Source organism: Peromyscus californicus, unplaced genomic scaffold, assembly GCF_007827085.1.
Source record: "Peromyscus californicus insignis strain IS unplaced genomic scaffold, ASM782708v3 Scaffold_17__1_contigs__length_78620276, whole genome shotgun sequence".
NCBI classification, from domain to species: Eukaryota; Metazoa; Chordata; class Mammalia; order Rodentia; family Cricetidae; genus Peromyscus; species Peromyscus californicus.
Window position 1 is genome coordinate 10,806,886 of NW_026294469.1, and position 27,863 is coordinate 10,834,748.

The 27,863-nt window shown below is 45.8% G+C and overlaps 1 protein-coding gene across 1 annotated transcript in view; it reads right to left on the bottom strand.

Annotated features, from left to right (window-relative positions):
* The window catches only part of B4galt6 (beta-1,4-galactosyltransferase 6), a 67,521-nt gene that overhangs the window by 23,696 nt on the left and 15,962 nt on the right, over positions 1 to 27,863 (bottom strand). Inside the window, exons 2-3 of the mRNA XM_052741605.1 lie at positions 23,021 to 23,137; positions 13,188 to 13,301 (exon numbers count right to left, since the gene is read on the bottom strand). Of these exons, the coding sequence (XP_052597565.1) occupies positions 13,188 to 13,301; positions 23,021 to 23,137 (231 nt within the window). The remainder of the gene's footprint in view (positions 1 to 13,187; positions 13,302 to 23,020; positions 23,138 to 27,863) is intronic.

The window sequence follows — 27,863 nt, forward strand, 5'->3', positions numbered from 1 at the left end:
AATAACACAGTGCCACATAATAATAACTAACAATCATCACCTGTAGGAAGGACAGGGACAGGACAGACACTAGATATACTCAGGAAACACTGGCTGCTATCACTATTATTTACACAGGGCCCCACATAAGGCTGAGGCAGGAGAGAAAGATAGAAAAATTAAAGACACACAGAAAGGAAAATAAGCCTCTTACCCTAACTATTCTGCATTTCTTACTGGCTGACGGTCAAGAAGCTGCAATATAACCGGTAAAGCTGAGCTTGCTACCAAGGCAGTGCTCAGCCTCAAGAGGGTGGTGAAAAGAGGCAATGATGCTCTCCTGGGGCCAGAATGTTTATGGGCTTAAGCTGCAGTCTGTTAGCACTATTCTGGACCCCAAAGATAAACACTGCATCTCAGGAGACCACCTTACAATTTTACTTACAAAAAAAATCCCCCAAATCCTTAAAATAAATGAGCAAACCAGCTCACACATTTTTAAACTTTACTTGACTTGTAAACTCCGTTTAAATCTTGTTGTAAACTACATTCTTTGAACAACAGAACTTAAAAAGCCACATAATCATGTATACAGCCACCCAAAGACACTTAAGGGGGACTCTTGCTATTGAGAAGTCCACTCCCCTGTCTTGGGTATATGGTGTCCTTTTCCTGTGTGCCTCGCTGTCTAAATCTCTTGGACTCACTCTGGCTGGTCCTGAAATGCTTTTCTGCAGTGTAGTCACGGAACAGACGTTACCTGAGAAGAGGTGTCCATGGCACCTCCCTGCTCATGCTGATACTACTACTGAGCTAACTCCCCAGTTTCCGACTTGTCTGTTTTGAAGATAGAGATGGAGTCTCACTAAGTAGTAGCCTAGGCTAGCCTTGAACTCCCCATGGGTTGTTTGGCTGGTTGGTTTGGTAGTGCTGGTGACTGAACCTGGGACACACGTTAGGCAAGTATCCCTGACCTGTGTCTCATCCACCCCTGCTTGTTTGTTTTGATTGTGGAATAAAGTCTTGCCAGGTTGACCCAGCTGGCCTTTTAGCGGCAGTCCTTCCGTCTTGGCCTCCTGAGGAGCGAGGATTGCAGACCCAGACCACCAGGTGAAGCTCTGGCCTTGAACTCTCACTCCCCTGCTTCAGCTTCCTGGCTAGGCTTACAGGCATGCACCATCATAACTGGCCCCCTGACACGTCTTTTTTTCTTTTTTAAAAGTGTGTGTGTGTCTGTCTGATGTTAGAGCAGATGCCCTTGGAGACCAGAGATCCCCAGTTGTGAACTACCATAAGTGGGTGCTGGGAACCAAACCCAGGTCCTCTGGAAAAGCAATAATGTAACTGCTAAGCTATCCTTCTAGTCCCCCGCCCCCGGCAGTTCTTAAGAAAGGAAATTTGCATATATAAGCCAACATATTTATTCTGAGCACCAATCAGGCCCCTGATTATACAAAGCTGAAAAGCCAGGGCTAACAAGCACCGACTCTCCAACGTAACACTCATGGTTCTACCTGTGAAATGAGGCTGAATCTCTCTTAATCTAGTCAAATCCTGAACTAAGAGCTGGAAGCTTCTCAGTCCTCGCCCGATCTGTACAGCAGCTGCTCACTAACATCCTCAACGTCCCCCATCTCCAGTGAAAGCCGGGAAGACGGAACCACGGGTCATCTTTTAGCAGTCAACTAACCTGACACCTGCTAAAGTCCAAAGCAGGTACAAATCAGCCTAGAATGCTCTCCTGTCAGCTCTCCTTTCTAACTTCCCCATCTCACAGAGAATAAACCAACAGACCTTGATGTTTCTGAGTCTTCAGGGCCTCTCACGGCCACAACTACACGCAAAACACTTGGTTCCTCTCCAGACATCCCCTGGCCTTTCCTCCTCTGTCTGCTCAGGTCTATCCACGGTCTCCCTTCCCATGCCCCCTCATCTGGTGAAGCAGGCCCAGCAGAGGCTGCAGGCCGTGCTCATGCATGCTACACAGCAGTATTTGTAGATGTAAGCTCCTATGCTCCCCAGAGTGGACTAGGGAGGAAAATCCATCTTCTGATGGCGACCTGCCCTACGGATGAATTTGTAAACAAATACCCTCACTTTGGTGAGACAAATTGCTCAGTAGCTGACCTTAGAAAGGTCAGATGTAAGTATGCAAAACAGAATGAGGCCTATGAACTTAGAAAGACAAGTCAAATATAAAAGTAACAGTAGACATGGGGCCTAAAATATCAAGAATTTATCACAAAAAAACTCATCAAATAAAAATCACAAGTAGCTGAGCGGTGGTGTCACATGCCTTTAATCCTAGCACTCGGGAGGCAGTGGCAGGCAGATCTCTGAGTTTGAGGCTAGCGTGCTCTACAAAGCAAGTTCAGGACAGCCAGTGCTACACAGAGAAGCCCTGTATCAAATAAAAAAACCAAACAGACAAACAAAAAATATCACAAATAAATCAGATGTATCTTAAAGCAACCACATTACTAAAATGATAGTGATCAGGCTAAATTACAAGCAGCTTGCATAAGTAATTGAAGTTTGTGTTCTTGCACTGTTAAACACCTTTTTATCTTTTCTCCAGATTTCTTGGCTCAGCATCTGTAATTGTCACCATCAGTTTTCCCGCAGCATCCTTTGCAGTTTAATTTCTCTCTCCAATGCCTACGCACATTCCACTAAATTAGGAATCAGGCCTTCCGGGTTCCTGCTGGCTGCCCAGAGAATGCCTGACGCCTGAGGTACCCTGTTTTCATCTTCCTCCTGATGGCCTCCTCAGGGGTAACCCGCATTGTGTGCTATCAGCTTTCCTGTGTACCCAATGCTTTGCTCTGGAATCCTACCACCATGCGGGCTGAAGGGCAGAGATGATCCAGTGACGTGAAGTCATCCTGCCAATGACAGCAGCACCACCACTGTGGGGTGTGGGTCCTCCGGCCCCTAAGGAGAGCCACTTCCACTTTGTGTGTGTGTGTGTGTGTGTGTGTGTGTGTGTGTGTGTGTGTGTGTGTGTGTGTATGTATATGTATATATATGAATATATATATATATATATATATATATATATTCAAGAATATCAGTGCTTTCCAAAAGCATTTGAGAGCCACCTGCTGTGAAGGAGCCAGGAGTGTGTACACACCCTTCGCCCTTACTACAGTGAGCCACCAGCCAGGCCAGCCAGCCCTTGAGTTTATTTGCAGTGGGTATACAGAGCTTCCCAGAGACTGGCACCTTCACTGGTCCACGCTAAACCCCTTCTCTTCTCCTGCCAATAAGTGAATTCTGCCTCCTGTTAAAAGATCCAAAGGTCAAAAAAAAAAAGTACATTCACTAAAATCCAAAGAAGTGGAATCAATCAGCAAACAATGTAAGTAATACAATTTATCACAACGAATTTCACCCGTTGGAGGGTGGGGCTAGAGTCAGAAAGAGCAGAGTGAGCGACCAAGCACCTGCCTCCGGAAGGCTTTGCCTGTCACCAGGAGGGCAAAGGGGAAGGGTGGGAATCCTAGCAGGCAAGGACTGCTGTTGTGAATGGGAATAATGTAGCTGCCGGCACTGCTGACCGACTCTAGCCTCCTGAACACGCACATACGAAACTATGCCTCCTGTCTTGAAGCTGGGCCTGATGGGTTCTCAAGGACCAAAAAAGACAGGCTTACGCCAATGTGAAACATAACATATCCTGGACATGATTCAGAGCTTTTCTTTCTTTCATTTTTTTTCTATTAAATACAATTCTCAGAATCACAAACATTCAACCCATGTGAATTATTCAAGCGTATATCCTTCTTACAGCTCAAGTGAAATACAAGGCTTCTAATCTGTAGACAGAGGGCTCTTTTCCCTAGAAATCAACAGTGTGAAATGATTTCATCACTCACACCAAGGCCTCCATCAGTTTTTGGTATAAAAAGCCTAATTCTTGATTCTTTGCCTTTGTGACTGTTTTGCCTCCAGGGTTTTAAATATACACTGACCAGAGATCTAGAGCCAATGTGAAAGACTCCAGGAATATTCCTCTTTGGTAAGAAGGATGTTCTCTCCCCCACCCTCCTGTGCCTCCCAGTCTAGCTCTGTGGCTGAATGACTATGACTCACCCTGTTGTCATGGTTCACCTATGTCCTCTCTCAGACACTCCTTCAAATGCCTCACACAGACTTCCTGACTTCTAGAATTTCCATAACTACTGTTTTAACAAATGTGTTCTTACTCACCTCTTCTTGAAATGACCAAACCAGAGCTTTCTAAGCATAAAAGTTTTCAGTTACAAACCCCAATGCTACGTGCGGTGCCTTTGGCATGTATAAATGGATGGTGGGTAGGTAGGTGTGTAGATGGGTGGGCAGGTAGATGGATGGATGGGTGGGTGGATAAATGGGGTGGGTGGGTGGATGGATTGATGGGTGAGTTGGTAGATGGATAGATAGGTGGATGGGTGAATGGGTGGATGGATAGATGGACGGATGGGTAGATGGGTGGGTGGATGGATGGATGGATGGATGGATGGATGGGTGGATGGGTGGATGGGTGGAGGTGGGTGGATGGATAAATGGATGGATGGATGGTTTGGGGTGGATGGATGAATGGATGATGGGTGGGTGGGTGGATGCATGGATGAGTGGATAAATGGATGTGGCAATAAGTTGTTGCACCCCATGACCTTTTTTATATACTTTAGTATTCTCTGACTTGACCAGGTGCTACAACACATCTTTAAAAACACTTATACTAAAAGTATCCCAGGTGTAAATGACCCAATCTAGCAGACCCCATAACTGCCAGGCCCTTGTCTCCTAATCTAAACAGTACACAGTTCTTAACGCCCATTTTCCTCTCTTACTTGTGTTTTTCCTTGACTTGTTCTGAACAAGTAACTTAAAACTAACAACTAACTGAGTCTCCAGTCAACCTTTATTGCTTGTGTTCCCACTTCTGCCCTGTAGTCTCCCCTGTGAACTCTGGGGGTTCCTAGGAGAACTCACATCTTTCATCAGATGCTGTAAAATTGCCTTCCCCTTCCCCAACAATAAAAAGAAATCTGACAATCCCCTTGAAGACATAACCTGCCATTGTTGCTTCTCTCTTTCCTTGCACACATCCATTATTCCTTTTTGCTTTGGCACAGGGTTCAATGTGTGCATTAAATGCAATGCTTCTTTCTTGTCCCCAAAAAGCCATTACACAAATGAAATCAAGAAAATGCAGCTCATCGTCTGCTTCTGTCTTTTTTAATGTGTTTCCCGGAGATATGCACATACCAAGAAATCCCCATGCATTGTGTCTCATTGGTTTGTATAAATTATCAGCATGTCTAGCTCCTCATCTCACAGAAATCCTTCTCTTGCTTTCCAATTGTATAAAACACAAGGTGCTCACACTGCCAAATCCACAACCCTGAAGTCAAGCATAAAGAATGTAGCCGCATACTTCCTCCTGCTCTCTCCAAACTGTCTGCTTCCTTTCGCCACAAATTCAACACCTTACAGTTTCTGCCCACAGCCACACCACCTTCCAGTTCACAGCTCCATTCCCCGACAAGTGCCTCCTGCCCTGCACACCCTCTGGCATCCACTGCCCCCTCCCGTGAAGCCTCCATTTTTCTCACTCCACTCCTTCCTTTCCTGTATGTTCCTTCCATAGCCTCTATTGACGGCAATACCTTCTTTTTTCTGTTTCGATATCACCTCTGTATCCAGCCTCATAAAAAGGCTTGCCAGCCAAGCCGGTGTTCGTGTTTACGATGTATGTTTTGGGCCCCACTGTCAAAACCTCTCTGTCAAGAGATGCCCATGGGTCATGTCCGTGGCTACCAGATCTACTTGTGTATATTTTCAGCTGTGGAGTCCAACCTCCCAAAGGAAGACTTTAGAATCCAATCTTCAGCATCTCAAGCAGGAAAGGACAGTCATGTGACCACAAAAGATGGAAAAGCAATAAACAGTCTAAAGACAGGGTGCTCTGCAAAATGCCTTGCTGTAAACATGGTGGCTTGAGGGTACCAAGCAACGGCAATTCTGTCTCCAGACCTGAGTGTGGCTGAAGGGAATTGTGAGCTCTGCCAAGTGGTACCAAGGGGTACTTCAGAGTGTGGGCTGAGCCTTGCTTGTGCTACTCAATCTCTTAACCTAACTGGTCACCCAGGTTTCCTGAAGTCTCTCCAGTATTTTTCCACAGATTCTATCTTCTTAAACCACATACAATGTGGTCTGCAACAAAGAACCCAGACCTTTGCTTAGCGGTCTGAGTTGTTTGGGCTGTCAGAGGCCTGTGTTTGGACAAACACCCCAGCTGATTCTAGTGCCTGTCATCCCTGAACTACACTCAGGAAAACATAGCCCACGGCCTGAGTCCTGTCACAGTACCCATACCCTCACCAACACCTGTTTCTCCTCCCTTTCTGGACCTGTCATATAAGGACTCAAATCGGACCTTGAAGCAATGGCTGTGTGTGCCAGAATTCTCCACCTAACACAACACACGGAAGGAAACTATATGTTAATCCCACCATGAGGTGACAATATTTCATCTACTGCCTCCGGTACATCCACCTTTGGACGAAAACAAGGGTCATGCTGTGAGTGCACTGGCAGGCTTTTCTCGGTTATCTGGTGAGTCACCCTTTAATTAGTGATTAGCTGACTCCACTTTCTTCTGCTCCGTCCTTCCATGGCACTTGGTCCTTCTTTGCTTGTTTTCTCTGTGTTCTCCTCTGCCCCACCCCACCTTCTCTCTCCCTTCTTCCGTTCCTCCCTCTCTCCGTCCCTCCCTTCCTGCCTCCTCCTCCTCCTCCTTCTCATACTACCCCACCCCCTCTGTCTCACGCACATACAGACTTCGTAATTGTATCAAACAGCCTGGAAGCGAGGCCTTGACTTTCCACTCATCTCCACAGGGACGGTCGGCCATATGGCCTGTGGGGTCAGCCTTCCTGTTCTCCAGAGCGAGCTCATCCACCTGAGGAGGCCACCTCTGTTTCCCTCCCCTTTCTCGACAGACTGCACGTGCCATTCTCTCTGGCAGCTCCCAGGTCTCTTCTCCCTTCTCCCTCCAGAATGCTCAAACCACACTCCTGGCTCTCTCTCCTGGCTGTCTTTCTCTGAGTCCACCGCTCAGATTCTGTGCCCTTAAGCTCGTTCCCTATCCCACTGAACTTTTATCTTTTAAAACCATCTCAGTGGTGGCACACATCTTTAATCCCCGCACTCAGGAAGCAGAGGCAGGTGGATCTCTATGAGTTCGAGGCCGGGCTGGTCTACAGAGAGAGTTTCAGGACAGCCAGGGATACACAGAGATACCGTGTCTCAAAAAAAAAAAAAAAAAGTTTGAAGCTCCTCCAGGTTTATAACCCTGACTCACTTCTCAGGTGTGACTCTTCTAATCACTGGCCCAGATCTTCCACTCATCAAGTTCAACGGCCTTTACACAGTTCCTCATTCCAACCGCTCTCCTGGGAACAGTTGATCCCTGGGACTCTGTTCCGACTTCCTGTGTCCTTCCCAGTCTCCTCTATTCATCAGCTCCGACCCCACAACTGCAGACCTCTCAGAGCCCCATCCTCAGCCTTCTTTCTGTCTCTCTTCCTCTTATTTCCAACCATGTTCCGCTCACAAAATTCAGACCCCAAGTTAAGTCTGCTGAACTTCCAAAAAGACATGCCCAACTAAACTCATGAATTTCCCCATTCTCCACAGTGGTATTTGTCTGAGTTGTTTGCGTCCATAAAGGATCACCAAATCAGACAACCTTCAGGTTGATGTGACATCTGGCCAAGGGTGTCACATGCCTCACCAGTGACCCTGACTCCATCCTCTCCCTAATCACTTTGAAATTCTCATCTGAACAACCCTTGTGAAGAACACACCTAGTCCATCATTCATCTGCCTGCCTTCAATGGTCTCACTCCCCCGACAGCACTGCTCTCAACCCCCACACCCCCATTCTACTTCCCTTCGAAATTTGTGTTCTGACTTGAGAGAAATCTGCACAGACTCACGACCAACCCTTTGCATGTGGGCAGTGGATCTGGCCCCCTCCAAAGCCATCTCATGGCTGCCTGGGGATTCCCCAGCACCACACACAAACCCTACTACTGCAGCCTCACCTCAGTGTGACCCGCCGACAGCCCCTCCAGCTGGAGCTGCTACCCCAATGCAGGAACACAGAAGTTCCTCCTCAGCCCCAAGGCAGTTAGTTCTCTTTCAGCTTCCTGCTGGACTGGCCTGAAGACCCAGCTCCCAAGTCCCTCAGTGACTCTCCTTTCTTCTTCATGCCTCACCTTGAGCACAGAACACTGCATTGCTCTGGGTGTGACCTGCTCCTGGCCAGCTCTGCTCCTGGCCAGCTCTGCTGGACCACACTAGCTCTGCTCCTCTGAGAGCCCCTGTGCACAACCCAGGCCTGCAGCCAAGTGCTGACTCCTCTCCCTCGTCTCTCTTTACAGCAGACGTCCACATGATACGACAGTTTGTTGCATTAAGCATTGTGGGAGCTCTTCTAGAGTTTACTTGCTTTTCCCCCTTTGCTGAATTTCAATCCACTCATTCAAATTCATCTTGGCCAGCTTTCATAAGGTTGGCAACTACAGGGACTGTCGGGGCAAGGTAGGGATAAGGAAAAGTCACTGCCGGTGCATTCTGTCTGAGTGACAATCAGTCAGATGGAAGGTAAGTCGATCTTCATTGTTATGCAGCTTGCACAACTGGCATTTTCCATCTCCAACTCACGCAGAAAAATCAAAATCAAAACATCCATGCTAAGCACTGTGTTTATGCTCTGGGAGGACAGATTTCTATTCCGCTTGGTTATCACCAAGAGTCTTACAAGATTCAAAAAAGCTGAGAGTGGATTTGGCCTCTGGAGAGTCTATAAATATTAAATAGCAATGAAATAGTCACTCACCCTCTTCATACAAATAACGTGAATGAAGATAGATTTTATAGTGTGACTGGCCACTACTGATACCAGACACTGCTGAAATTCAAACCCCACAGTACGGAAACCCAGGGCTAGCTACCCTACAGTACACCAGGGGGGACTCTGGAGGAACTGACACTCCCATAATCAAGCACACCATCATTAGTTCACATCGCAGCGGGCAGTTACAGGGAAATTAAGTATCACCCATATTTGAATGCTTTGCATCCAACTACCAAGATTTTACACCCAGACGCCCCATAATGCTGCTCTCTGTGGTCACAGGGAATTGTTCTAAAGCTGCACAACTAGGTAGGAAGCTTCAGGATGATACACATGTCTCATTCCCTTACAAAGTCTGGCTCCCTCAAAAAAAAAAAAAAAAAAGGAGAAAGAAGGAAAGAATCTAATTAATATCCATGGAGCTTCACACTCCATACTGCGATTCACCCCTCATTCACACCTAAGCTGGCACTGCAGTGGGTGTTACAGATGGGTACAGAGATGCCCTGGGCAGAGTCACATGACCAGCAAAGTGCTCTCCCCGCCCCCACTCTGATGACAAAGGACGCTCTCTGCAGGAGCCTCATTATGTGGTTATACTTATAGTCCCCTTCTGAAAGATCACCTGTACATGGTCATATTTTCTGTCAAATAGCCCACTTGCCCTGGGTCCCTGGACATGAGATTGGTACTCAGTCTTAAGCTAGGAACCCTGGAGAAGCCTGCTGTGAATGGGTAACTGTCCGTACAGTGGAGAGGCAGCCCCAGAGCCTCTTATAGGTCAGGGATGCTGGCATGAGGGCCTGGCAGGCAGACACGTTCAAACTGTTTAATTAGTATCCATAAACCACTAATGAAGAAAATGATCACTACACCAAGGACAAAGATTTCCTACAACTATAATTCCCTGAATATGCAAATTATGAAGATGAAATTACTGTAATCAATACTCCAACAGAACATTTCCCAGTGGCTTCAGTATTGCACAGACAAAAACATTTATTTTGGGGAAGCAAGGCTGTCATAGCAAATGACAGATGAGGAGGCCAAAAAAGTCACCTTTCGTCATTTTTGTTGTGGGATGCACAGATCTAGCACAAGTCACTTGGAGTCACTTTTCATCGTGGGACAGAGCTAGCATGATCGGAATCACTTGCTCTTTTGTTTGTTTTACTAATTCCAGGGCACAGTTTAGATCAATAAAACCAAAGAGGATAGAGGCTCACTCCCCAGGCAATTCTTCTGTACAGCCTGGGGTGAAGTCCATGAATCCCAAGCGTCATCAGTTTCAGCAGCGCCTTGGAACTTTAAGATGAAAATTCCCAGTGCCACTTTAACCCCACTGAAAGGGGAACTCAGAGGGCATAGGGACATTGTGCTCTACAGAACCTTCTGGGTGATTCTGATGCACCCTCCATGGAGAAAATCATACCTTACGTACGCCATGTGGCAAAGCCAGTCTTCCTTTGTCTTACAGTTAGAACATCTACCAACAATTAACTAAAAAGCCAACCTACATCCATGGTAGGCAGAGAGCAATTTCCCAATAAAGACCTAAGAAGCACGCTTAGACACCAAGTGCAATAGAGCATGGGGAAACATAAGCAATCAAAAAGTTTATTTAAATCTTCCAGCACATCAAATCAAGATACAAACCAGTGTACAGAAACTACTCCTAAAAGAGTGGAGTGGAGTCCCACGGCAGTAAGAGAGGGGCGGCTTCTGACAGCTGGGGGGCAGCGTTTTCTCCTCACAAGGTGGGAAAATAGATGCTTGAAAAAATATATTTGAACTATATATTTGGGTCACTACTACACACTGGATGCAAACTATAAGAATAAAATCAAAAATTAACAGGAAAGAAAGATAGTTGTATGGTGTCAAGGTGAGAAAAGCTTTCTTAAAGGAAAAAAAAGCAAAGTCTTAGAGACTGATCCATTTGAAAAACTGTAATTTGAACTTCATAAAGTAAAAGACTTCGTAAGAAGTTTAGACAGCAAGCCCGGGACTGTGAAAACACACTTAGAGCACACACAGCTGTCACTTCAGGAATGTCAACACCTCCACAGGTGAACAGGACCCAACAGCCACCAAGGGCGGAGCCATGAGGGGCAGAGAGCTAGACCCCTGGTAAGGAGATAAGTAAAAAGGTGAATAATGGGCTACTGTTCCCACTGTTTGATCAGCCGTTAAAAAAACCGCAAAGAGGAGAGGGGCCGCCCAGAGGTTGAGAATGCTTCCCACTCTGACAGGGGGTTCCCAACACCCACACCTGGGAAACTCCCGGCCATCCTTGTCGCTCCAGCTGCGGGGGGATCGGGGTACCCTCTTTTGACCTCCGTGAACCACAAGCAAGGACGGGTACTTAAGCCCTCCCGCAAAACACAGTTAAAATAAATAAATAATTGTTTAGAAAGACCACAAAGTCTACCAACAACAAAGCAATATAAATCAGTCCTGGTTATCGAAATAACTTGGGGGAAACTTGAAAACCCGAGGCAGCTAGAACAGCAGCCAACCTCGAGTTATCAACTCCGGAGTGTGCACGCACTTGGGAGCAGGAAGGGCCGGGCTGCATTGCTCTTTAGATAAGGAAGATAGAGGAGGTTTTTTTTCTCATTTGTGTGACTTAAAAAAAAAAGAAAGAAAGAAAAGTGGAAACCACCTAACTGCCCATCAGGTGAGCACTGGAAAATAAAACACAGCATGTTTATACAAAGACATTCTCCACATTGGTTCAGAGAACCGACTCAGATCCACGTGCAAGACTGTGGGTAACTCTCAAAAAACAAGCTAAAATTCAGGTCACAGATTAACATGTAATTTAGACAACCATCTATATTTTTTTTTGTTTTTGGTTGTTTTCTTTCTTTTTTTGTGATTGAAAATAGATTTTTCTTCACACAATATATGCTGGTCCCCCTCACCTGAACTTTGCATGTGGGCAGCAGGAATGAAATCCCCTCAACTCCTCCCAGATCCTCCAAATCCATACCCTTTCTTTCTCTCTCTCATTAAACAAATAAGAATCTAACTTGAAAACAAAAACTAAAACCAACAACCAGAACCAGACAAAACAAAGAAACAAACAGGAGGGGAAAAAAAAAGAGCCAAAGAAGCCGGGCGGTGGTGGCGCACGCCTTTAATCCCAGCACTCGGGAGGCAGAGCCAGGCGGATCTCTGTGAGTTCGAGGCCAGCCTGGACTACCAAGTGAGTTCCAGGAAAAGGCACAAAGCTACACAGAGAAACCCTGTCTCGAAAAACCAAAAAAAAGAAAAAAAAAAAAAAAAGAGCCAAAGGAAAAACACAAGAAACACAGACACAGAGACACACACTTGCACACACAAAAACTCCATAAAAACACAAAACCGGAAACTATAATATTTAAGCAAAATATCTGTTAGGCAATTAAATAAATACATTTTTGAAAGCCCAGACAAATCACTATAAGACAAAAAATACCATTGAGTTCATTTTTGTGTTGGCCATCTACAGCTGGGCATGGGCTTGCCCTTAAGAGGAATTTGTATACCCAGTGAGACTCCATTGAGAACACTGAGTTTTCCTTTGTAAGCGACTGTCAATTGGAGATAGCTTCTTGGGTAGGAAAATTCTTAAAGCCTTTGAAACTATGTATTTTCTCTCTCCGTTTATCTATGTAAAACTAAGTTTATGGTACTCTGTATGTGCACACATCAGACAGACAGATACCAGGTCATTTCTGAGGCGGGGAGGGCAACCCACATAGGGAGAGGAAGAGAAGACTTCCACTCAACCTATAATGTTCTAACATCCAAAGAGAGAAATCACATTAGTTACTCTTTTTCCATCTGCTTGAAGAGAATTTAAAAGTTAAAGCCTGGTGTGGTGGCACATGACTTAAATCCCAGCACTCCGGAGGCAGAGGCAGGTGGATCTCTGTGAACTCCAGGCCAGCTTAGTCTACAAAGCAAGTTCCAGGACAGCCAGGGATACATAGAGAAACCCTGCCTCGAAAATTTAAAAAAAAAAAAATTAAGTCAAAGTATTTTTGCAAATCTAGATGGGAGAAATACAGGTGTCAATATCCTTTGTTTCTCTTCTGTATTTTTCTTCAGCTTTCAACCGCCCACCATCAAAAACTGTGCTCACTGCCCCTCCAAAAACTAAAATTAAAAAGTGGGAAAACATGAGGTAGAGTCAAAATGTCAGCATCCACAATAATGATCCATCTGATGACATGTTCAAACCACGTGGTTTTTAATCCTTTATAATGAACAGGACACCCGTCACAAGAGAAGACTTCACACTTACGCATATAAGGCAGCTTCTCTGGACAGGGGAGGTTCGGTGAATAGGTGAAGTTTTGTGGAAGATACGTTGTTGTTTGAACAAGATAGTCACTCGAATTATTGCCTTCAGGATAATCTTGGAGAGAGAGAGAGAGAGAGAGAAGTTTACAACCCAATATTGTCTCTTTTCTTTGCTGCTAGCATGAAGTATGTCACCAGCATGGAGTGGGCCACAGCATGCAAGGCACGGAAGCACGTGCAGTGAAGCGCACACTCCGAAGCTGGGCCAGACACTGCAGGATTTCCCAGGAGAGGTGCACAGAGCATCAGGCCCTCACCCGTACACACAAACACAGCAGTGCCTTTTGCAGCCAGAGGACACCTGCTCCCTCGCCTCCATGGCTGGGCCTCACCTAAAGGAACAAGCTTAGAGCAGCCATACCATCTGTGCTCTGCTACTTGAGTACAGGGCAGAGGGGTGTAGTGATGATTCCTTGACCTCAGGAGAACCCAGGATTTACCCTTCAACTTACTTTTGGAACAGCCCACTTGAAGCCTTTAAGTCAGTCACATTCTCTCTCTCTTTTTTCTTTTTCTTTTTTTTGTTTTTTGTTTTGGTTTGGTTTGGTTTGGTTTTGGTTTTTCGAGATAGTGTTCCCCTGTCTAACAGTCCTAGCTGTCCTGAAACGCCCTCTGTAGACCAGGCTGGCCTCGAACTCACAGAGATCCGCCTGCCTCTGCCTCCCGAGTGCTGGGATTAAAGGTGTGCACCACCACTGCCTGGATGGTCAGTCAACTTCTTAACCTGCAGGCTGCAGCTCCTGAGGATCCTGGAAATGTCACATTAAGCCCATTTTCTTTAGGGCCAAGTTCCACCACCCACAGAGCAATGGCCTAGAGCACCGCCAAATGCTTGCCTTCAAATCCCACTCCAGCATGTGCTTTATCTGAGAGTGGGACAATCGCGTTTCTCATTTCACCACCTGCTATTGCCATTCTCAGATTTCAAAAAGATGAAATAGCTAGAGAGGCCTGGAGAGATGGCCCAGTGGATAAAATGTCTGCTCTGCAAGTATGAGAACGTGAGTTCAGATCCCCAGCAAGCACGTAAACATCTATAAACACAGCACTGGGGTAGGGAGATGGAAACAGGCAGATAGCAGGGGCTTGACGACCAGTCAGTCTCGCTGAGACAACCACCTCCAGCTTCAGTGAGAGACCCTGTCTCAAAAAATTAAGGTAGAGAGTCCTAGAGGAAGACACCCAATTGATGTCAACCTGTGGCCTCCATGTGTGCACATAAGAGTAAGTGCATACACACATGCATGGTAGACAAACTCTCTCTCTTCACACACACACACACACACACACACACACACACACACACACACACACGCATGCACACACGCATGCTCAAGAGCCTAGAGTGAATAATCTCATGAAACTATTCAGCAGCTTTAGTTGTGAGTGACTGAGCACCTGACCCGACATGTGACAGTCACAGGCATAGGATTTTGAACATGGAATCCAGGACCACAATTCTGTTACTCTCCAGGGCACAGATGCAAAGTGCAAATCTGAGGAACAGGATGTGCCCATTTCCTGCTGTGTGGAGGAAGATGGCCTGGAGTGGTGACTAGAGATAAGAAACAAAAACAACTGGCAAACTGCTGTGCCTGCTATATCCGACCGGGGACGCAGAAAACGTAAACATGCGCTTACAGTCATCCGCAACCAACTCCAACTGTAAAAGCGAAACCCCCTGGCCCATGGGGAAATGGCATTAGGATGGTTACAAGGTGTGTGAAGAGCCATTGCAGGCTAAGCACCTCCCCTGGGAACAGGAATTGTCACCATCAAACAGAGTTGGTGGAGCTGCAGCCTGGGAACCAGGGGGACATTTCTGAGCAGAGCTTCAGTACATTTCCAGGCCCACTGGAGGAAGAAGTTCCTGCCGACGCTCCTAACAGGCTGAGGAGATGGACAGAGGCGCTGGGTCCGAAACCAAGGAAGAGACAGAGCCAAAGGAGAAGGTTCAGTCCCAGAGGCTGCTGCATGGAAACCCACACTATGAACGGAGGAGTACATCCATGAAGCATCAGATGAACTGCCAGGAAAGCCTAATGTGATAAACAGACAGCGAAGCCACAACGCTAAGGCATACTGCACCAGGACATGGGAATCCCCAGGCAGAGATTCCCCACACTGCTCTGGGGAGGAGACCTGGAAAGCAGCTGGCAGGGAACTGCTCCAAGCCAGAGGGAAGAGAGATAGCGCAGCCATCATTTAATGTGCCCAAGGGCAGACCAAGATCACAGAAACTCCTCTTGGGGCCAAACTCTATACTTTCACCTAATGTGTCTGAGACTTATATACCACACTCCACACAAAGCAAGGCTATGAGGACCAATGAGGCTCGTTCCTTCAAGTGTATCTGTGTATATCAAATGCAGATCATATTTTTACAACCATTTCTTCTTTCATAAGGAATTCTGCTCTGCCAATGGGGGAGATTGGTGCTCTAAACATGAATTAAGAGTCTGCACACGGCTGGAGGGATGGCTTAGTACTTAAGAGCACATACTGCCTTTTCCAAGGACCCCAGTTCAATTCCCAGCACCCACACTGGACAACTCAACAACCACCTGCAATTCCACCATCAGGGGATCTAACACTTTTTTCTCCTGCCTTCCACAGGCGCCTGCCCTGACATGCACATCTGCCCACACAGATACACACACATATTCATAATTCAAAAATAAAAATGAATCTTTAAAAGAAAAAGATCCTCGGACACAGGTGAGCTGGCCCTGAAGGCCATACAGTGGCATCGGTGAGGGAAAGATGCCCTGCCCCCTCTGCCCCTTGCTACCTGCCGGTGAGAGAGTGAGAGAACCCCTCACCAGCTGCAGGACACAGGAGAGCAGACCCTGTATCCCACCTGAGTGGCACACTAGGGTTGACCCTGTTGTAGTGGGTGCAGGGGAGGGAGCCAGCCCTGGGGACATGAGAGCAGGAGAGCTGACCCCTTCCCCCAGAAGTCCCCTACAGCAATCGGAGAGAGGGCCCTGCACCTTGCCTGAGTAAAACAGTAGAGCTGGCCCTGGTGGTGTGAGTGCGGGGGCCCCTGATCTGAGGACCTGAGAAGAGGAGAACTGGCCCCGTTCCTTGCTGCAGGCTGCACTGGGTGAGCTAGCCTGGGCAGTGCTGGAGAGCTCACCTAGGTAGTGACGATGAGGGAAGTCAGTGAATTGACCAACCCAGCTACCACCCACGCCCAGAACCAGGACTATGAGTTGGCCCACCCCAGCATCCATCACATTTATGAACTGTTGGAGCATGGGAAGGTGACAATTCAAAACAGCAGGATCCCCATGACACAGGACAACAGGCTATCCAAGAGGAGCCCCAGGGAGAGCCCATTATCAGCCGCATAGCAGAAACCAGAGGCCTTGAGCCAGGCCAGTGACTCACAGCAATAAGGACTTACAAGTAAAGATGAATGGACCAAAGGTAAAGTGTGACTCAACAGGCCGCACTACAGCCTCCACGATGAGAGTCTTCTTCTGTTATTGTTATTGTTGTTGTTGTTTTGTTCTGTTTGTCACGTTTGGTCTTTGGTTTTTCTTTTAAATTTTGTTTTGTTTCTGGGGGAGGTTGCAATGGCAGATGGAGGATGCGAGAGGACGGGGGGTGAGCGGGATCGGAATGCATGATGTGAAATCCACAAAGAATCAATAGAAGTTAAAAGAATTTTTTTTAAAAAATAAAAAAATTTAAAAAGAAAAAAATATTCTCCGTCTCCACTAAAAATATTTGATTAGCAGATCCGCTATGGGTTCCAGTAGATATTTATCCAGCTCTTAGATTTATACCTTAGAGTGTCTTAGCTAATCAATAAATAGATTCCCTGCTTATTAAAATATAACTGAAGTTTTCTTTTTTCAGTTGAGAGGAAAGGGATTCTTATTTCAGATACATCGTTGAGAAAAACAAACGAGCTGACCTTGCTGGTACATGCTTTTGATTTCAGCACTCTGGCAGCGGCAGGTGAATCTCTGCGAGTCTGAGGCCAGCCTGGTTTACACAGTGAATTCCAGGACAGCCAGGGCTACGCAGAGAGACACTACCTCAGGACAAACCAAATAACAACAAGAAAAAAAAAAAACAATAAAAATAAAAGAAAGAAAACAAAAGGAATTCCTAAAAACTACAGATAGGTTTATGAAAAAATTTAAAATTGTATCAGCGTTTTGTAACAGATCAAAGCAATCTCCTAGAAAGTAGCAAGAAAGAGAACTAGAAATGGAAAGGGGCACAAATGACCCAAGAAATCAGCACAAAGGGTGCTTCACAGAACTGGGGGGCAAAGTGCCCACGGCCACGGCTTCAATCAAACAGTAAGAGAAGACAGACCAAGTGAAGGGTCCTCGCAAAACCCGACAGCGCAAAAACAGATTAAAAGGAGGAAGGTGAAGAGGAGGAGGGGAGGGTCCCAAAGGCTCCAGGTAGGGGAAAAACAAAAATGCTGCTCTACAGACAATAACTGCCGTCAGAATGCCAGACACAGTCTCAAAAGGAACCCTAGAGAACAGAAGGAAACTGATGCAGGGGTGGGAGTGAGGGGTGGGACCCTTCATAAGCATGGCTCACCGTGTGCCTAAGCAGCCCGGGGAAACCCAATGATAGGGAAACCCAATGATAGATGGCAGAAAGCTTAGTGAGAACAAGGGGGTGGGGTGTGGGGTGGGGTGGGGTGAGGGGGTGGAAGTGAGAGAGAGAGTGGGGGTGGATGTGGAGAAGAAATGTCACCAAAACAGTTGACTCTAGGGACACAGAGACCACTGTTTATACTCTGAACCATGAGGATTTGACTCTAGTCCTGATGGTACGTCTAGGGTGGAAGCTGTGGAAGCAGAATGAACTCTAAATGCTTCTTCCCTTCAGTAGCAGGACAGCCACAGGCAATGCCAGGCAGCAGTGGAGTAAGCCTAGGGCTGCAGCTCAGAGGAAAAGCTCCTGCCCAGCATGCTGAAGCCCTGGGCTCCGCCAGGGAGGGAGGGAGGAAGAGACACACGGACACAGATACAGAAGAAACTGTGGAGTTCTAGGTTGTTCTCTCTGAGTATGAGAACTGAAGGAGAGGGTGAGTGGCAGAGACTGTTTTTACCATAATCCCCCTCTACCTTAAAATAAGAAATGATTACTCAAACTGAAGACTGAAGAGAGCGTTTTATACAGGTTGCTGTTTGACATGAGATCAATGGTTAAAACAGCATCTCTCCCTCCCCAACCCCCCTGCACACGCACACCTCCCAGCTTTCTGCTGCACACACTACAACCCAGCTCTATATCAGTGCCTGCTCTTGATCTCGTCCATTTTCCTTAAGCCCCTACTGCATACGGCTCATGCACAGTAGCTGGAAAACAAGGCTGTCCTGGGTCCGCTGTCTTTGTGTGTCCCCCAAACTCATTTTTTTTTTTAAATAACACTAAGGCTGAAAACTACTAGGCTTCTCATACAGCTCTCAAGTAGTATTTTTATTACTTGTCTGTCTTTAGGTTACTTGGTGCTTTGTGGTAAAGTCTTATTCTATCTAGCTCAGGATGGCCTGGAACTCAAATCACTACATAGCCTAGGCTGGCCTTGGAGTTGCATCCAACACTCCTGCCTCAGTTTCCTAAGTGCTGGGACAACAAGCATGGCCACTATGTCTAGGTGTCCAGTAATTTCTTCTTTATAAAATTGTTTTGTTTGTGTGTGAGAGACAGACAGACAGACAGACAGACAGACAGACAGAGAGAGAGAGAACATATAGTTCATGTGGGTGCCTACAGAGGCCACAAGAGGGTATTAGATCCCCTGGAACTGCCCTATGTGGGTGTTGAGAATTGAACTGGGATCCTGTGGTGATATTTTGTTGTACCCTAATAAAATTTGCCTGAAGATCAGAGAACAGAACAAGTCACTAGATTTAACATAGAAGCCAGGCAGTGGTGGCACACACCTTTAATCCTAGCACTCAGGAGGCAGAGATCTGTCTGGATCTCTGTGAGTTCAAAGCCACCCTGGACTACATGAGATTGACTCAGTCTAGGAGAGAAACAGAGCCAGGCAGTGGTAGCACACACCTTTAATCCCAGTACTTAGGAATCACACACCTTTAATCCCAGCACTAAGAAGGAAGTGATGGCTGGGCGGAGAAAGGTATATAAAGCATGAGGAGACAGGAACTAAAGCTTTTTGGCTGAAGCTGTTTCAGCTGAAGTCTTTTCAGGCTGAGGAGTCCTAGAGGTAAGATGTGGCTGTGGCTTGTTCCTTTGTCTCTCTGATCTTTCAGCATTTACCCCAATTTCCGGCTCTGGGCTTTTTATTAAAAAGACCTATTAGAATTCTAACTACAAGGTCCTCTACAAGAGCAGCGAGTGCTCCCAATAACCCTGAGCCACCTCTCCAGCCCCACACAGTAGCTCCTTGATGCTCCGTATTAACTTAAATCTGAGTGTTTTCTTGCTCTGCATATTTGATTGATTTTTGTCACTGACACCTGGGCCTCTCCTCTTCCACATCCTGATTCTACAGACCCACATCCAACTCCCTTTAACTTCAAGCTCTCTGCTTATTTCTATAACAAATTTAGCCATCACTCCCTAGAGGAAGTGGCAAACAGAAGTCCAGAGTGGGTAGTCTAGGGCTAGACTGATTGCATATGTCATAAAAGAACACAATCACCGTTTTCACCAGCCTTAATAAAAGCAAACAGTAGTTTTTAAGTGCCTGAAAGACATGCAATACTGGCTAATCATTTGAGTTTCGAGCATCCGGGAAAAGTATCTGCTGTCCTTGCCCACAACCTTATAAATGACCACAAAGGGCAGATGTCACTAAGGGACTGGCAGAGGTACTTCTGAGCTGCCCAAGCCTTTCATCTGGTGCCACTCCAGCCAAGCCTAACCACAGCTGGAAACACCAGCCTGAGCTTCACCTCCAACTGAAATCAAATTGTCTTAACTTCCAGCATAAGTAAGTCACCTAAGACAGCCAAGGAACATACTGCAAATAAACATGTCATGGCTGCTAAAACAGCCGGAGTGATTTAAGGTTCTGGAAACAATGCTGCAAAAACCCACACAACCATTCTTCCTGGGAAGGTGGTGAGTGAGCACCAGCCACACTGCAGCCACTGAACAGTTTGAAAAGCCCTGAACAGTTCCCAGAGGTTACGTGGGATAGACACACTTGAGATTCACCGCAGCTTCTGCGAAAGGCAGACATTATTCATCTAATGAATGGACGGGAGCAAAATGAGCTCCAGACAACCTGCCTGCCTCCCCCTCCCAGGACCACACCCAGAGACATGGAAAACTCCAAAGGAAAAGTGCTAGGCAGGTCCCAACACCATTCTCGAACGGAAAGAACAGAGTCCGAAGAGGACCAAAGGACACCTCTCAAGAGCTTCACTTCCGCAGGAGAGAACCCCAGAAGGGGTGTGGGAACTCCATTAGAGCTCGGATGTGCTTGCCACTAACACAGGCAGATGGCCACAGCCGATGGCCTCACTTGAAGCACCCATCAAGTAAGGAGGTGCACCAGGCTCATTCTAATGAATCCATCATCTCTAACCCGCACAGCCCTGATTGCCTATTGAATTCACTTTCAATAACTACACCTCTTTTGTCAATTCCACAGGCTACTCAGAAAGGCATCATTGGATTCTGAGAACTTACAATTTCTACACAAGAGTTTTTTAAGCCTGTTTGTACTCGATGGTGCTGAATGTCAGACATAGCACTGAAAACCTGAAACCAAATATACACATAAATATCAAGACCAATTTCCCTTCTCGTGTTAAATTATAAATGTGTTCATCAATTCTCCTGTAGTGCTCACTTACAGCTTTGTACATTTTACTGGCCTCTTTTTTTTTTTATTTTGGCAAATTATATCTAAGTCTTTTAAAAAACAATTAGATGCATTTTAGTAATCATGTCCCCATGATTTAGTAATCATGTCTCCCGGAAGCTTGGGAGGCTCTTTTTAAAGGGCTTTTCCTACCTCTACATCTCCCATATCTACTCATGCACAACCTATACTAATTGCTCAATAAACGCTGCCTAAATGAGTCCGGCAGAGCCTTAATGCTGCCAACACAGACTCTGTTTCCCCATCTCCTTGGGTGACAAAGCCCAGCTTCACTCAGAACATTTCACATCTGCATTCCCATCACCCTGTAGCCATGTAATTAGGTCTGTCCAGTGAGCTGGTGACGGGACACAGAGGAGGACATCTTCTGTCCCCCACTCCACCCCACCCCCACTGAACCAAATACAAGCAGAAGGGTGGCCGACTGGAGCCCTGGCAACCACTTTGGGATATACGTTAACTAAGAAGTAATGTGGCAGGGCAGATAGGAAAAAGAAAAACACGTGGTAGTTCATGCTCAGGACCCTCCACAAGAGCTACAGGCTGCCAGCTTGCTGGACTTCACACGGGAAAAAACGCCTCCTGTGTCTTCTAGAAAACATTTCCCACCAGCACGGGAATCCTATGGAAGGTTCTAAGAGGCTCACAAAAGTAAACAACTCTTTGTCCAAGTACACGCCCCACACACATACACACTCGATTCATCTTTATTAAAACTATGGCTGGGAGAGAGGAAGAAAGAATTTCCTTGTGTTTTGCAGGGCACTGTGAGGAACATCTGCTTGCTCAAGTCATCATTGCTCCCAGCCAAACTCAACACCCACACGGAAAACTTATTCATATCCCAGAGTGGGAAAAAAGATGCATGAGATTCTTAGTATTCACACAGACAAATACAGTAACCTCAACATACTTTACACCCCAGCTGAATGGACTTCTCAATGAAAATCCTCACAATTGACTTCTTCACTAGTATGGCCCACAGAAACTCCTTGAATGTTTAAACTTTTAATATGACCAGCTAATGCAGGAGACCAGTGACTGAGACTCCCCTGTACTATCAAAGGGTCAGCTACCTTGAGACATGAGATTAAGGTTCAAAGATTAAAGGAAAGTAAGAATGCTTAGATTTGGGGAATCATAAATAAATCAGGCAAATGAGTAGGATGGATTCTCTACAAGTACACATATCATCTTGAAATTTTAGGTGTAAAACTCCCACCCACCTGACATAAATTAAAATCCCACTATGGAGGGAGACAGAGGCTTTCTGGGGGGGAGGGAGCAGAGGCAATGAGAACTGAGTATGTCTACAGCAGCACAGAGTTTTAATATGTTTAACTATGTAAAACAAAGATCTAAAAAGTGCCTCAAGGGACAATCACAGATCTTGTCAATGTGACATCCCATAATTATCCCTGTTGTGGAAATAAAGCCACTGACACCAACTACTTCCAATCAGAAAATTCCTAGTTGAGTCAAATTGGTATTAGCCTTGTGTGAGTCTAAGGAAGAGCCCACTTTCAGTTAACGTCATAAACAGCAAAGAGCAGTTACTGATTTCCAACTTCATAAAATGTATCCTTTGGTTTCTTGAAGGGTCATAAAATTACTAAGAAGCGCATCCAAAACTAAATGACAGTCCTACCAATCTAGCAGAACACTTAGCAGGGGATGCCAACCTAGAATACACTTAGTTGGGGATGCCAACCTAGAATGCACTTAGTAGGGAATGCCAACCTAGTGGTACATTTAGAAGACACCCACTCAGCAGTACACTTAGTAGGGGATGCTAATCATCTAGCGATGCCCTTAGTAGGAGGCAACTCCCTCTTTGACAGTGGTTATGAGCAGGTGAAGGAGCTAGAATTTCCAAGGTTGGTTTACTGACCTGCAGCTCCCAGGGTAAGCAGAGGAGGACACAGCCTTACCTGTGCCATTGAGCGTGGTGTTCTGACTCGTGTACAGCCTGATCATATGCCCGATTGTTTTCACATTCTCTCTCAGCATGATACCTCGAGCCTGTACCATAAAGAGGTATGTGTTGGCTGTAAAAGAAAAACAAAAGAGAGAAAGAAGGTCATGAAATGGTAAGATTTTTTCTTAGGAAGATTATATTCAGACTTAGCAAAGTACCCAAAAAGTGACACTCAATTACCTACCATGTCAAAGGAGAAAACAAAATACAAGATGACTGTTTCCTGCTTTAAAAAACTTAGGAATGCTGGGTATGGTGGAGCACACCTTAAATCCCAGCACTCGGGAGGCAGAGGCAGGCAGATCTCTGTGAGTTTGAGGCCAGCCTGGTCTACAGAGCGAGTTCCAGGACAGCCAGGGCTGTTACACAGTGAAACCCTCTCTCAAAAAATAAACAAAACAAAAACCAAACAAATGAAAAACTTAGGAACAAGTTGACTTTTAAAAATTAAAATAGGGACCAACAAGATGTCTCAGTGGATAAAGGTGCCTGCCACCAAGCCCAATGATCTGAGTTTGAGCCCTGGTACCCATATAGTTGAAGAAGAAAACCAATTCCCAAAAGTTGTTCTCTGACCTCCATATGTACACTATAGCACTTGAGTGCACACACATACAAATCATACACAGAAATAAATAAATGTAAACTTTAAATAAAAATGAAAAACTTTAAGTGGCAACATCCGTCTAGCTAACAGATCAAGACTAAATACACAAATTACAGTAAAATTCCTTAACCTCATATAAACATAATCATTTCAAAAGAAATATTTATTATAAGGACACAGTCCTCTAATTCAAAACTCACTTTTTAAAACTCTGTATTAATTCACTAAAACCCCAAACTCCACAAAGGTAACCCCTTATCTTACAGTGAATATGCTATAGATTACCATAACACCAGCATGGGGTTTACAGACCACCAAAACACCAGGATGGAGTCTTCTACAGATCACCATAACACCAGGATGAGGTCTACAGATCACCAGAACACCTGGATGGGGTCTACAGATCACCAGAACACCAGGATGGGGTCTACAGATCACCATAACACCAGGACAGAGTCTACAGATCACCAGAACACCTGGATGGGGTCTACAGATCACCAGAACACCAGGATGGGGTCTACAGATCACCAGAACACCAGGACAGAGTCTACAGATCACCAGAACACCTGGGTGGGTCACCATTCTGGAGCCCCCAAAGCCTCAATGTGTCTGAAAGGAGGAATGACTTGGAAGTGACAGCCACTTGGATCATTTCTATGAGTTAATTACTCAAAGTACTATAATTCCTCTCAAACACAAAATATGAAAAGTCAACTGTCGGCGCACAGGTTGGTAGCTTTAACTCTTTGAGGTGTTTTAAAAGCAGGCCCTAATTTCTATCTGTTGAGGAAATCAGTAAACTGACAGACTCCAGAATGCCTTAACTAAGGTGTTACACTCCCTTGAGCAGGCAAGGAGCTAAGTCAGGAGATCCTCTTTGGGGACCCCACTTGAGACAGCCTACAGGACCTCAACTCTGTTTTTTAAATAGGTAGCATTGCACCAGAAACCTCCCATGCCCCTTCCATGTTAACTAGTTTTATCACAAAGCCAAACCTTCAGGACTCCATTCAGGTAAGCGGTTCATTCCCACAGCAAAGTTAGGCACCCGCAAGATTTGGTTAACAGATTTGTCCACATGACGAAAAGCTGTCAGTGCAGAGGAATGATACTCTCACAGAATGAATACCCAGGCTTGGATGTGTCTGTTGGAGAGTGCTCCTAACTGAACTTAACTTACTTAGACTTTGATCATGCATTTTATAGTGCGTTTATCGTGTACGGTTAGAAACATGACATGATTTTACTAACTTTTGCCCTTGAGTGGATGCTAAGGTGTTAAGAGTGCAGGGACATTACCCTGGGTCTTAGAGGCATAAACTCTAAAATCCACATAGTTTCAGCTACAGGTACAAAATTGTTTAGAAAAAAACAAGATTATCACAACAAAGATGAATTTTTTTTTTAACCTAAGGAATGCATTTTATATTCACTGCGTGAATGGAGGAACAGACATGAGGAGGAACTGGGGACCATTCTCAACAGCGGGGAGCAATCTATTAGTCTACTTTAAATCATTTACAGCTAAGACAATTCCATCCCTCAGGTGAATGGCCCTCCTGGGTTTGGTCCCTAAAGACAGGAACCCTTTTGGGAATGAAGATGTGCTTAAACACAGAGCAGCTGACAGGGACACAGTGATGCACCTACAAGTCACAGTAAACGAATGAACCATCAGAACAAAGTCCCCAACATCATACAGCTGCACTGACCCATATGCAGCCACCTCCTAGTTAATTATCGCTAATAGCAACTGCAATCTCTCGCTGGTAAGACTTGAAGAAAAAAAATCCTTATCTAAATTTTTTATTCCAACTTGTAAGAAGCCATAATTCAGAGAACAAATAAGGTTGTCTTTCTCGCGTTTGCCCTTATGTCTTGAGACAACTCTGAAATATACTAAAAAGCACCACTACTTAATTAAAACCATGCTGTGTGTTCTTTAATTGGCTCATTTTCTACTTCCCTCTACATAATGAGACATAAATCCAACTTGTTTGCCAGTTATCCTTTCAGAAGGAAGAAAAACACCTTGGGGAAAGGAAAGAAAAAGAAAAAACTTCAAAAGGCAATAGTTTGCCAAAGTGTCTAGGCCTTCTAGCCAGGGCTTGTGACAGGGGCTTCGTGAACCTGCCCCCTTCTCCACTATAAAAACATTAAGGGGTTTGTAAAAAGCTTGGGTCGACCACCCTTCCACATCCAGCTCTGCTCACTGGAAGTGTGGAACACTGATGGTAAGGAGGCCACAGCATGTGCAAGGACATCAAAGTGTCCCTGGACAGGGAGATCTCCAGCACTGATATCCAGGTTCCTGACTGCAGAGACACACCTTGCTGCTGAGTGCCTTACTGTCAACTGGACAGGCGCTTCCAAAGGGACCTGAGGGGCAGGCAATCTGGCAGCACTTATAATGGTGGGATTGCAGCTAAGAAAGGGATTGGAACCACAACTGGGAGACATGAAAGTAACAGCACAAGGTGGAACAGACTGGTCTCAAATGGATACGAGAAGGTAATGAGCCCATTATGCAGATGAAACACAGGAGGACTAAGGCTAAATGACTCCTAAATTATTTAACCTCAGAAGAACCTACAGACTAAAAAGAAGCCAACTAGGTTAAATGCTGCAGAGGCTACAGAGGAAAAGACTGGGATAGCTTGAGGGCTGGAAGGATGGCTTAGTGGTTAAGGGTGCTAGCTGTTCTTGAAGAGCACTAGGGTTCCATTCCCACCACCCACGTTAGTTGGCTCACAATGACCTGTAGCTGCAACTCCAGGGGCTCTGACACCATCCTCTGGCCTCTGTGGGCACCTAAATAAAAATAAGTCTTAAATTAAAAAAAAAGTACAATAAAATAAAAAGATAATTTAAGAGAAAATACCTAACACATGACATACAACATGTGCTTTGCCAGGCACCCCTAGATACGCCTTATGTGTGCCATCTTAATTAATTAATTCTCTCAGGCAGCTCCGTGGGTACTACTATTACTGCCATTTATAAATAGAGAAATTGAGGTGGGGCACTGAGAAAACCACATCCTTATTGTAAGTGACGAAGCAGCCACCACCATACCTCTCCACCTCCTGACAATGCTAAGAGGAGGTCCCTGCCAACCCTGGAGACAGCAGTGTCTTCTGGAAACGAAAGAATCGTCAGTGGTTCCGTGGACAGGACATTTCACGAAAGGGAAACGGGCAGCCCGCAAGGAGAAGAGAAGATTCCTTAGAAGGGGAGGGTCTGAGTATGCCTGTGGCCCCAGGTGGAAGAGGCCAGCAGAACTATTTGTGGCACTCAGAGAATGAAGAACAGGGAGGAAGGGGCATTTCTGCCAATGGCAGTGTGAGCAGAGGCTCTGAGGAGGAAGGGAGCAGAGGATTCAAGCGTGACATTCAGCCACTGGAGAGTTTAGTAGCAATGGACAATAAGCTGGACAGCTCCCAGTGCGTGTGTGTGTGTGTGTGTGTGTGTGTGTGTGTGTGTGTGTGTGTGTGTGTGTGTGGATGGCTGAAACAGATGAAAGGGAAGTGAGGAGACTAGGGTTGGATGAGATGCCAGCAAAGGGGAGGGGAAGCTGCCGGCCTTGGAAGCCTGGGTAGCTGTGGTCCACAGAGGGACAGGGAGGACAAGCCACACAGAAGCTGACTGACACCCAAGCCTTCAGCAAAGCAGAGTGAAGAGACCATTCTGGGACGTCTGGATTATCCAGTGGCAGTGGCTCTTATAACAGAAAGGGAAAGGGGGTGTGATGTGGGTGTGGACTCACAGAAAGCACATGACGACAGAGGCAGAAACTCATGTGATCCCAGACCGGGAGACCAACAGGTACCTGCAACCTCAGGACAAAGTAGCCTGCCAAAGCCTTCATTTCGGGTGTCAAGCCTCGGGAGAGATCATTCCCCATGTGTTAAGGTATGGGTGTCAGAAGGCATGCAGACCTCGGAAACTAATGTACTAGCTGAGAGGGAGTCAGCTTTCTTCAGTATGAGATCAGAAAGAGAAAAACAAAAAAGAAAACAACGCATAGGTAACGTCCAATTAGATCTGAAGGGTCTGAGGGACGGCAACTTAGAGGCAATGCAGCAGAGATACAGGAGACCAAGTGAGGAAAAAGAGAGATCTTCAAGACAAAAAATTATGCGGGGGTGGGGTGGGGCACTAAGCCTGACAACCTGAGTTTGATCCCCAA